This window comes from Thecamonas trahens (assembly GCF_000142905.1).
Source record: "Thecamonas trahens ATCC 50062 unplaced genomic scaffold supercont1.63, whole genome shotgun sequence".
Classification (NCBI taxonomy): domain Eukaryota; order Apusomonadida; family Apusomonadidae; genus Thecamonas; species Thecamonas trahens.
Window position 1 is genome coordinate 127,789 of NW_013657617.1, and position 11,263 is coordinate 139,051.

Below are 11,263 nucleotides of genomic sequence, written 5' to 3' on the forward strand. Positions count from 1 at the left end.
ACACACACACACACACACACACACACAGACGCAAACACTTCAACAACCCCTCCTTATCCTCTGTACTCTACCTCGTCGGTTGGTGGTAGAAGTGCCCGTGCCCGTGCTCTCTCTACTCTCTGTACTCTGCTCACCTCTGATGGCCATGTCGGGACTGGTGGCGGTGGTGGTCGTCGGCATGTTGATGGTCTTGGTGGGACTGGTGGGAACTGTGGTGGTGGCGCAAGAACAAAACGTACCGGTGTATGATGAGATTCGTGTGGATGTCAATGTGAGTGGCACCTTTCGCATTCCGGCTGCTGGGGAAGAGTACTCGGAGCTGACCGAGTACTACTATCGCATCAATGCTCCGTCGTCAGCTCCGCACATTGCTCTCGCCTTTGATTCCGTCTTGACAGAATGTGGTTGGGACTTTCTCTACGTTCATGATGGCCAGGACAAGGAGGCACCTCTTGCTCTTGCCTTTGCGCAGACAAACAATGTCTCGCTTCCGCCGGTCGTCTACTCGTCGTCCAACGCGCTCTTCCTCCACTTTCACTCAGATCCCTACGTTGTGGGCAAGGGCATCGAGGCTGCGGTCGCCTTTTCGCCGTGTCCGCGCGCATGCTCGGGCAACGGGGCGTGTGTGGCAGGCGCCAATGGGACGTACGCGTGCGAGTGCAGTGCGCCGTTCTCAGGCCCGCGGTGCGACACGCTGTCGGCGCCGGACCCGCGGCCGGCGTGCGCCACCGCCGACCTGTGCAAGTGCCCAGGCGACTTTACCACTAGCCATGACGTGTTCCTGGAAGACGCCGGGGCTGCCGAGCTGCGGACGATGCAGCGGGCGCTGGAGACGTGCTCCACTTTTGGCATGGACGTGGTGAGTCTGCCGGCGTGCAAAGCGTGTTCGCGGGCGGTTCCGACGCCGGCGTCGTCGACGGTCTTTGTCGCTGAGGCCTGCACCTGCAACCTGGCGTGCGTCAACGGGACGTGCGACCTTGGCTCGCAGCGGTGCCTCTGCCAGCCCGGGTACTACGGCATCCTCTGTGACACGGTGACGCCGATCTCGACCTCGGGCTACACTGGAGCCTCGCCGCCGTCGACCTACAGCGGCTCGACGACGCTCTCCAACATCTTTGTCCTCGTTGTCCTCACTCTCCTTGTCTTTATCGTCGTCGTCGCCATCATGCTCTGCAAGCACCGCCGCCCGCAGGCGCCCATCCAAATCCACCAAAACGTGCCGCGGTTGCGGTGCTCGGTCCCGCTGTTCATTGTCGACCTGCCCGCCGCCCGCGCCGCAGTCTCCTCACCCTCGCCCGACCCTTCCCCATCGTCATCGAGCACCGCAATACGACCAAGACGTACTTTGTCGTCCACGGGCCGTGGCCGACTCCGTCACAACCGCCGCTCTTGGGTTTGGGCTCGGGCTTCTCCGCCGACAACGCCTCCGACACCACCGCTGCTCTTGCCGCTCTCCGAGTCGGCGTCGTCGTTGAGTATGCTGCTGTTCATTCGCTCCACCTCAGGTCGTCGGTTGTCGCCCGCATCAAGCCCCGCCGCCCTCGCTCCGCATCGACATGCTCGTGCTCCTCTATCGCGCTCGGCCCGATCCTGCCTGGCACGCTTGCCGCCAGCATCTCGCCGTCTGCAGCCACCCTCGGCCCGACCTCCCGCCGCGACACTTCCTCCTCCTCCTCCTCCTCCTCGTCATTCTCCCGAGACTTAAGTCGATGATCTATGTTATCTGGGAGCGGCCTAGGAGTGGGCAGTGAGAAGCGGGGAGTGGGAAGTGGAAGCGGTTGTGCGAGTAGATGGCCCGACCCCTCCCCCCCCCCCCCCTCTCCTCTCCCCACCGGTGTCTATTGCTGTCATCGGTGGTAAATGGCTGCCCAGTTTCTCCCGCTGCCAAGCCACTCGGACAGCCCCAGCCGACCGCCATCACCCCCCGCCTTCCTTTGCAAAGCACACTCCACCCCCCCCCTCCCCGATGCGACTTTTTGAGGCAATCCCCCCCCCCCCACACTCTCTATGAGCTACTCGTACTACTCGGCCTCGGACGAGTCTGTCGATGACCTCCATGTACGTGGTGGCGGAGACCACCTGCGGGAGACGACGACGGCCACGACCAGGGAGTCGGCCACGGGCCCGGGCACGACCAGGGAGTCGGCCACGGGCCCGGGCACGGGCACGGCAATGACGACAGGGGGACGACGCACGGGGAAGAGCGCAGGCTCGCAAAGTGGTGGACATTCGGCTGGTCGCCACTCGCATGCAGGTGGTGATGTCAAGGGGTTTTCCCAGGATAGGGCTGCTCGGCGAGGTGGTGCGGGTCATGCCGCCGCGGCAATGTCACCATCACCAGGCAAGCAGTCGGTCTTGTCGGCAAGGGACAAGCTTCGCAAGCTGCAGGAGGAGCACGCTCTGCTGGTTCAGAGGCGTGAGGCGAGACTGGCGGCCGATGGGAGAACAGGCGGCGGCAGCGGCGGCGGCGGTCAGAGCAAGAGCAAGAGCAAGAGCAAGAGCAAGACCGGAAGCGAGGAAGGTCAGGCGGTCGGGGGTCAGGGCACGACGGCGGGCACGCCTTCGAGCCTCCTTTCCAAGCACCGCAAGCTGATGGAGGAGCATGTCAAGCTGCAGGCGCGACAGTCGCTGAGACGGTCGCAGCTGCTGCGGAAGCGGGCCAAGTCGCAGTACATGACCGAGCTCTTCGACCGTGCGACGGCCAAGTGTCTGACGCCCAAGGCGGCACCGCTGGAGCGGCTCGCGCCGTCGCAGCTGAAGCGCGTACTCTCGACCTCGCCGGCCTCGCCACTGGTCTCGACCGACTCGGAGCGGCTGCTTGCGCTGATGGACGAAACGCCGCGCGGGAGCACGGCAAGCGGGAGGAGCGGGAGCGGGAGTGGCGGGCAGTCCGACTCGTACGTCTCGTCCGAATCGACGACCGACGGCGGCGAGGCGCGTGCGCCTGTGCCGGACCTCGGCTTTGCGTTCTCGGCCTCGCTCTCCAACACCCGGTACACGCTGGAGCGGGTGATCGGCGAGGGTGCGTTTGCGCGGGTCCTCTGCGCCCGCGGCTCAGACCCGCAGCGGACGGCGTATGCGGTCAAGCAACTGGTCGACGTCCAGAGCTCGCTGGACAATGTGGTCGATGAGGTCAAGCTCACGGCCAAGGTTGCGTCGCATCCGTGCATTGTCTCGTACTTTGACGCCGTCTACGAGCCGTCGGCCGACGTCATGCACATGGTCCTCGAGTACTGTGGTGACGGAACGCTCAAGGACGAGCTCGACGCAGAAGCAGGCACTGGCGCTGGCAAGTGGGCGCAGGACAAGGTGCTTGTGCACTTGCTGCAGATCCTGCTTGCGGTCGAGTTTATGCACGCCAACGGGGTCCTCCACCGCGACCTCAAGTCGGAGAACGTGTTCCTCATCGACGATCCGCTCGGCCTCCGGGTCCGCATCGGTGACTTTGGCCTTGCCGAGCAGGTCCACGCCCCGGGCCTCGACGCGCGCACAAACCTCGAGGGCCAGTCCAAGGCGCAGGGCACGTTTCTCTACATGGCGCCCGAAGTCATCACCGGCGAGCACTACTCCAAGGCTGCAGACATGTGGTCGGTCGGCTGCATCTTGTACGAGATGGCCAATTCGGGCATCTCGGCCTTTGGCAATGGGTACAATGGCTACCGCTCGCTCGTCGACAACATTGTCAAGGTCGACGTGGCTCCGCTCGACCCGGCGCTCTACCACCCGGCGCTCTCGGACATTGCGCTCTCGCTGCTTGCTGTCGAGCCAGCCAAGCGCCCGCTCGCCTCTCAGCTCTTGGCCCATCCCCTCCTCATCGACGCCTTTGCCCGCCTGTTTCCCGTTCGCGTTCAGGAGACACTCCTGGCTGCTACCCGCCGCATCGAGGGCACGCCGTCGCCGCTTGCCCTCGCCCGCGCCAAGTCTCGCGTCCACCCGCTCCGTCCTATCCGCCCGCTCGTCTTCACCCCGGTCCGTCGTCCGCAGTCCCAGCGTGCGCCCGAAACCCGCACCCAGCCTCGGCCTAAGAGCAAGGCCAAGTCCAAGTCCAAGGTCAAGGCCAAGGTCAAGGCCAAGGCCAAGGTCAAGGCCAAGGTCAAGGCCAAGGTCAAGGCCAAGGCCAAGAGCCAGAGCCAGAGCCAGAGCCAGAGCCAGAGCCAGAGCCAGAGCCAGAGCCGGAGCCGACGACATCAGTCGGCATCGGCGTCGGGTGACGGTCGCGTTGCGGCGGCAGCTGCGCCTGAAGCCACCAGCCAGAGCTTGAGTCAGATCAAGAGCCAGAGCCAGAGCCAGAGTCGGGGCCAGAGTCGGGGCCAGAGTCGGGGCCAGAGTCAGAGCCAGAGCCGGAGGCAGCGGACACCGACAGCCGACACCCCGGATGGAACTCGGCGCAAGCACCGGCACCGCCACCGCGAGCCTACTTCGCCGTCCGGCAGCAGCGAGAAGAAGAAGCGCCGGCATCACCGCTCGCATGATAGCGAGTCGCGCAGCCGCACCTCTCGCAGCCGCACGTCGCGGAGCCGCACTTCGCGTGCATGATCATGCCCATCGCGCAGCCTACCGCCCATTGCGCCGCCTGACCATCCTGACCGCTGATAAAGACGCGCCTGCAGCCCACGGCCCGCGCCCACCAACCACCAACCACCAACCATCGGCCACTGCACTCGATGTTCGGTTCTCGGGTGCACATCGGGCCGACCCGGCCAGCCAAGGCAGGCCATTCCGGAGGTGGCCGAGCAGTGCCACGGTTCACCACTGTCGTCACACGCTCACCACACACTGGTATGTCCCCACAACCGTCCCACCCTTTTCTCCTTCCTGCCCATGACCAACCCGCCGTTGCGCCTGCCTGGCTTTCTTCCATTCTGATCACATTCTGATCAAGGGTGACGATCATGACCGCTTTACAGAAAAAAGCCTTCAAACTCGCTCACTCACACTCCCTTTCCTCACCGCGCACCGCTGCAGGGCTATGGGTGGCACAGCGGGTACCGACGGCATCGTTTCCCTCAGTCACCGATGCCAGCGCTCGGGGCGGAGCTCTTGACCCGCTGAAAACGCCACTCCGCTCGGTTGCCGGCCGCTCGATTGGCAGGGGGGTCGCCAGCTCGCCGGCCACTCCGTACTCGCCGGCCGGGCCGTTCACGCCGACGCCGGCCAAGATCCGGGCGCGCGAAGCAGCCCAGCGGATCGAGGCCGAGTATGAGCCAGGCAATGGCAAATGCGACGGCCCTGCGGTGCTGTGCCTCGATGCGGTGGCGGTCGATGCCGCGCCGGCGGTCTCCGTGGGTCGGATGGACGAGACCGTGCCTCCACCGCGTCCGCCCAGCCCACCGCCGCCGCCGGGTGCGGCGTCATCGACGCCGGACGCAGGCACTCAAGTCGACGAGCCGCAGTTTGATCAGGGCATGCTCGCCAGGATCAAGGCGTACGCGCCACCAAACGCCCCGGGCGCCCCGGAGTTTGGCGACGAGTATGTGGTGGCGCTCAAGGACACGCTCAAGCGTGGAGGCATGTTCTACGGCCTCGAGCTTCACGTCGCGCAGGCCGCGGTTCGCGTCTATGTCCATCGCGGGCCCATCTCCGGCCTCGCTGGAGGCATTGCGGCGCGGACCTGTGTTGCTCCGGGTGTCCACGAGGCGTACTACCCCGCGAGCCTCGGCGAGGCCAAGGCGCTCTACGTCAGGCTCTTCAACGAGTACACAGCTGCGGGCTACCGCAAGATCGAGCTCCTCTCGGCGGTCATTGGCTCGGCGGTTGCGGTCGCAGCCTCGGCCGCGCTGTGCTGCACCGCCGACGGGCCGCGGACCTCTTCGCTGCCAGCCGCAACCCAAGCGCTCGTCACTCTCCTCTTTGACGAGGCCACCGAGTGGATCGAGCGCAACCTCAACGGCGGGCGGGTGACCGCTGCCGGCATCGAGACGCCGATGGGCGCGCTCTCGGCGTCGCAGGTCCGCACCGCAGGCATCGCCCTTGCTGAGCTCTTCTACGCCTTTCTCTCTGGCATGCCGCAGACGGCGCCACAAGACTACCAGGCACTAGTTTCGAGCTTCTACGACGCGCTCCCCGCCCTCAACCGGGTGACCTTTACCGAGCTCGCGCACTTTGACGGACTTGACGAGCTCCTTGCCGCCATGGCCGACCTTCTGGTCGTCAACGAGGCAACCGGCGGCGCCAGCATCTTCTCGCGCGGCGCTGTCGACGCGCAGTTCCGCACGCTACACACACACATCACGCCGCTGGTGCCGTCATCGCCACTCTACCGCCAGGTCTCCCAGTCGCTCCTCCGCTCGCAGGTGGCCGGCAAGCAGACGCGCATCAAGGTCGTCTCGATGTACAAGATGGCCCGGCCGGAGGAGTCGGCCGTCTTCCGCTCCGACCTCGGAAACGTGCAGCAGCTCTATCACGGGTCGCGAGCTGGAAACTTTGTGGGCATCCTCTCACGCGGCTTGCAGCTGCCGACAGTGGTTGTCAAGCGGTACGGCGGCGAGCGGTACGACGTCGGCCGGCTCGGCGCCGGACTTTATTTTTCCGACGCCGCCTCGACTGCTATCGCCTACGCCTCGCCGTCGGCACGGGGCACCCGGTTCATTGCTGTCTACTCGGTTGCGCTCGGCAAAGTCTACCCAGTCTCATCCGAGCGGCAAGCATGGGTCGCGCCGCCGGCCGGCTACCACTCGGTCCGGGCCAAGTCGGTCCTTGCCGATCCGCGCTCCCAGTTCGAGGACGACGAGTACGTGGTCTACGCCACGGACCAGGTCCGCCTCGACTACCTCGTCGAGGTCACCGCCTACGGTGAGGTGGCGCAGCGCGGGCGCGAGCCACCGGCTCTGCTCTCGGCTGGCTCGCGCGCGCCGCAGCACCCGGACGCGCTGGACTCGGACGGGGACGAGTCGTACGATTCATCGGAGGACTCGGACGCGCCGGGCTCTCTCGCCGCGCTACGCTCAGTCATCAGCGCCCACAGTGAGTACACGCCGAGCATGGACCCGAAGGATCCGCACGGCTCCAAGGCCGGGCCAGACCCGGGTCCTGTTGGCCTCCTCGCCAAGAGCGCGTCGGGAGGCGGCGAGTCGCCGGTCCCGCTCGTCGGCGTCCATGTCCGCGGGCGGATGGTCGACCTTGTTGGCGAAATCCTGCTGTTGCAAGAGTACACCAACCCGTCGACGGACACCATCGAGGCGCGTTACGTCTTTCCTCTCAACGAGGGCTGCGCTGTCTGCGGCTTTGAGGCCTTTATTAACGGCAAGCACGTTGTCGGCGTAGTCAAGGAGAAGGAGGAGGCCCGCCGCGAGTACCGCAAGGCCGTCGCCGCCGGCCACGGCGCATACCTCATGGAGGAGGAGAAGGCCGACTTGTTCACGGTCTCGGTCGGCAATTTGCCGCCTGGCGCGAGCGTGCTCATCAAGGTCAAGTACGTGACGGAGCTCGGCATGGACGGCGACGACATTGTGTTCTCGCTGCCGGCGCACATTGCGCCGAGCACCGCAGCCACGGCCGCGCTCTCGCGGGTCCTTCAGTCCAAGACGTCGACGGTGGCTATGGCCGCCGGCTCGGGTGCTCCGGGTGGCACTCCGATCACGGTCCAGCTCGCACTCGACATGCCGTACGCCATCACTCGGCTCGAGTCGCTCTATCATCCGATTCGGGCACGGCAGACCGAGACCAAGGCCACGGTCGAGCTTGTCGGTCAGCCTGTCGGCATGGGCGGTGCCGACTTTGTGCTTCTTGTCCGCATTGAGAAGCCGCATGAGCCACGGATGTGGATCGAGGTCAACGAGGCCGGCCACCGCGCGTGCATGCTCTCGTTCTATCCGCAGTTTGAGACTGACCCGCTCGACTCGGCCGAGCTGATCTTTGTCCTCGACGCGTCGGCGTCGATGGGGGACGCGGCTGCGCTCGCTGACGCCAAGCACGCGCTCCGAGGCGCGCTGCTCCAGCTTGCGGCTACCATGGTGGAGCGGGCGGCAGCCGGCCTCGCGTGCCCCACCTTTAATCTTGTCCGTTTTGGCGACACTGTCGAGCGCGCGTTTGTGGCCCCGGCTCCGGTTTCGGCCACGTCACTCCGCAAGGCTCTCGCCTACCTTGATTCGCCGGTATCTGGCGAGGCCAACCTTGGCGGTACCGATCTCTTTGCCGCCCTTCGCGGCCTCTACGCGCTCACCGACAGCTCGACCGGCCGCGCCGCGCAGCGCAACATCGTGCTTGTCAGCGACGGCCAGGCCGTGGGCGAAGACGCGCTCGGCGCTCTTGTAGCCGCCAACGCAGGCCACACGAGGCTGTTCACGGTCGGCGTGGGGGCCAAGCCGAACCGACACTTTCTAGCCGCGCTTGCTCGCCGTGGCGGCGGCACCAGCACTCTGGTTGGCTCGCCGTTCCGTGCCACTATGACCAAGAACGCGCGCCGAATGGCGCGGCTCGTCGCACGCGCACTACAGCCGGATATGCGCAACGTCGAGCTCGAGTGGCGCCAGACAACTGAGACCGAGGAGGGCGCGCTCCAGGCTCCGGCCAAGGTCACCGCCCTCTTCAACGGCGAGCGGCTCATTGTCTATGGCTTTGTCGACTACTGCGCTTCTGTCTTTCTCCGCGCAAAGGGTCAAAACGCGTACTTTGAGACATGGGTCTCGGCCCGCCCGGCCACTACTACCAAGGGCAGCCTGGTCCATGCCCTCACCGCCCGCGCCATGGTCCGCGACTACGAAGAGGGCTCGTACTCGGAGAACAAGCTTGTCCACGAGCTTGTCCGCAAGTCCAAGAAGGCCGACATCATCGCGCTCTCCTGCAAGTACTCGATTGTCTCGCCGTACACCTCGTTCATCGCGGTCGAGGAGCGCGTCGAGGGCGAAGCTGCCGTCGCTGCAAACGCACCCACCATGGCCGCCCTCGTTGCCGCCCACGCCGTGGACGCCATCCCTTACGTCGGCTGGAGCGACATTCCCATGACAACCGCCCCTCCTTTGACCGAGCTCGCCGACAGCGAGTCGTACGACGAGTGCGGCGAGTGCAGCGAGTATGACGGGTACGACTGTGACTCGGACTCGGGCTCGGGCTCGGACTCGCTCTTTTCATCGTCATCACGCCAGGGCCGTCCTCGCCACAGGCACTCCTCGATTGCCTCGATCTCAAGTTCCAGCTCCAGCAGCATGGCCAGCAGCATGGCCAACTTGTTTAGCGATGATGGCCACGGCTCCAACACCGAGTGCGAGGACATTGCCGAGGAGGCCGAGGAAGATAACGACGACGATTTCAGTGACAACGACGACAACTATCACAACAGTCGCAGGGTGGAAAGGGTCGACTCGTGGCGCAGGAAAACGTCGAAGAACGCCTCGAGCGCCATCTCCGGCAAGAAGGGCAGCAAGAACCGGGACAAGGCGGTTGCTAAGCCCATGCCCAAGCCGGCAGCGGTGCACATGCTGAAGAAGAAGAAGAAGACGTTTGCCAAGAAGGCGGGTAGGTTTGCGGCTCCCAACTCGCGCGAGATCGCTATGCCTACCGAGATCAAGGGGGCGGCTTCGGCGGCTCCGGTGGCTCCGACTCCGGCCCCAGCGCGGGCACCTGTCGCCCCTAGCATTGAGGCCCCCCAAAAGAAGAGAAAGAAGGCACCCCAAGCAAAGGCAATGGCCAAGCCTGCTTCTGTGCCAATGGCGAACGCCCGCGTGTCGTCTTCAGCGGCGCGCGCGCGTGTTCCCGCCAAGAAGGCTCCGAGGAAGCCGGGCCGCAGCGCCGTGGCCTCGGGCCCGCCACCACCGCCACCATCCGCCGCTGCGCCAATGAGCATGGCCATGCCTCCGCCGCCGCCACCGGCCGCTGGGCCGATGGGCGCGGCCTCTGTACCGCTGGCCATGCCACCGGCCGAGGTGTCGTCGGCATTTGGTGACGAAATGCTGGACCTCCTCTCCGAGGCACTTGTGCCACTGCCGGACTCGGATGACGATTTTGCTGGTGGCTTTGACTTTGCATGCGATTACGAGGACGAGCCGGAGCCAGAAGCTGTGGCCACGTCGTCGATGTTTGGCATGATGGCGTTGCAGCAGGCCCAGGCCGAGGTCCCGTCGCAGCAGTTGATGCGCCAGGAGCTGTTGGGTTGCCTGAGTAGCACATCGAGCAGCATTTCTCCCTCGTCGCTTCTTGACCTTGGCGATCGTTCCCGCAGCGACAGCTCCCGCAACGGCGCAGGCTTTGGGAGCGGCGGCGGTGGTGGTGGAGGTAGAGGCAGGTCATCGTTTGGCGGGCGCGGACGCGGGCGCGGCGGGTTCGGCTCGGGCCGGCGCGGGGCCAAGTTTGATTCGGCCGACTGGCGAGCGGCTGGTCCTCCTCGGGATGTCAGTGAGAACAACGGCATGGAGGCAGGGCTCAAGCTTGGTATCAGGCGTGAGCGCGAGCGTGAACGCGAGCGCATGAGCGGGCGGGCGCGCGCGCTCAAGTCCGCAGAGATGGCGTACAGGTCCCAGGAAGAGAGCCGACGATCGGAGGACACACATGTGTCGCGGCGCATGATCGAGGCCGAGATCCATGCGACACGCGCCGCGGCTGCCGCGGCTTCCGCCCTCCCCCAGGCGCTGGGAGGAGACCTGGCCCAGCCGGCGGCGATACCGGTCCGCTCGGCGTTCGAGCCCACGGTGGCCGAGAAGCGGATGGCAGCCGAGGCCGCGGCGCTCAAGGCGGCACTGGCGGCAGAGCAGGGCAACACGTTCTACGTCGGGCCCGAAGACGGCCTGCCTGCACTCCCGCTCCCGCCGGTTGTCGAAAGCACCCGGGCCGGCCGTGCCGATGCCGTGCCTCAGCTCGGCCCGGGCTGGGCGCCGACCGCCGAGGTTGTCGAGTGGATGGGCCTCACCTCGCTGGTCGACCAGATTGTCAACGAGCTGGCCACGCTCTTCCTCGCCAATGGCTACGATCTGGACGACATCGAGTCGCTGCTCCCCGCCATCCGCGCGTGCGTTCTCTCAGCCCGCCCCGACGCCGCGCGCGAGGCTAAGCTCAGCACCCTCGCCGCAGGTCAGTCGCGTCCGCTCACTTGGACCGCCCTCAACAAGAAGTTTGTCGCCCTCGTTTCTGCAGTCATTGTCGACCGCTACGGATCCGAGCTGATGCGCGCCGTCAAGCAGGTGCTCGGCGAGTAGCACACAACCTGTGTGCGCTGTGGTGGCCACGTCAGCCAAGCGAAAAGAAAAAAAAAGTTATGCAGTATTTGTCGCGCCAAGCGCACGCGCGGCGCCCAGCAACGGAGCAGCGGCACGGATTTTGGTGGGCATATGCC

At 65.6% G+C, this 11,263-nt stretch overlaps 2 protein-coding genes across 2 annotated transcripts; both read left to right on the forward strand.

Annotated features, from left to right (window-relative positions):
• Positions 1-145: 145 nt before the first annotated feature.
• AMSG_10710 (uncharacterized protein) lies at positions 146-1,713 on the forward strand (the record flags this gene model as incomplete). Its single annotated transcript, XM_013897840.1, has 2 exons — positions 146-1,279; positions 1,321-1,713. The coding sequence occupies 2 exons, from the start codon at positions 146-148 to the stop codon at positions 1,711-1,713; spliced, it is 1,527 nt and encodes a 508-aa protein (XP_013753294.1).
• A 294-nt stretch (positions 1,714-2,007) lies between these two features.
• On the forward strand, positions 2,008-11,193 carry AMSG_12380 (uncharacterized protein; the record flags this gene model as incomplete). Its single annotated transcript, XM_013897865.1, has 3 exons — positions 2,008-2,058; positions 2,374-4,528; positions 4,966-11,193. The coding sequence occupies 3 exons, from the start codon at positions 2,008-2,010 to the stop codon at positions 11,124-11,126; spliced, it is 8,367 nt and encodes a 2,788-aa protein (XP_013753319.1). The 3' UTR covers positions 11,127-11,193.
• Between the last annotated feature and the right edge of the window lie 70 nt (positions 11,194-11,263).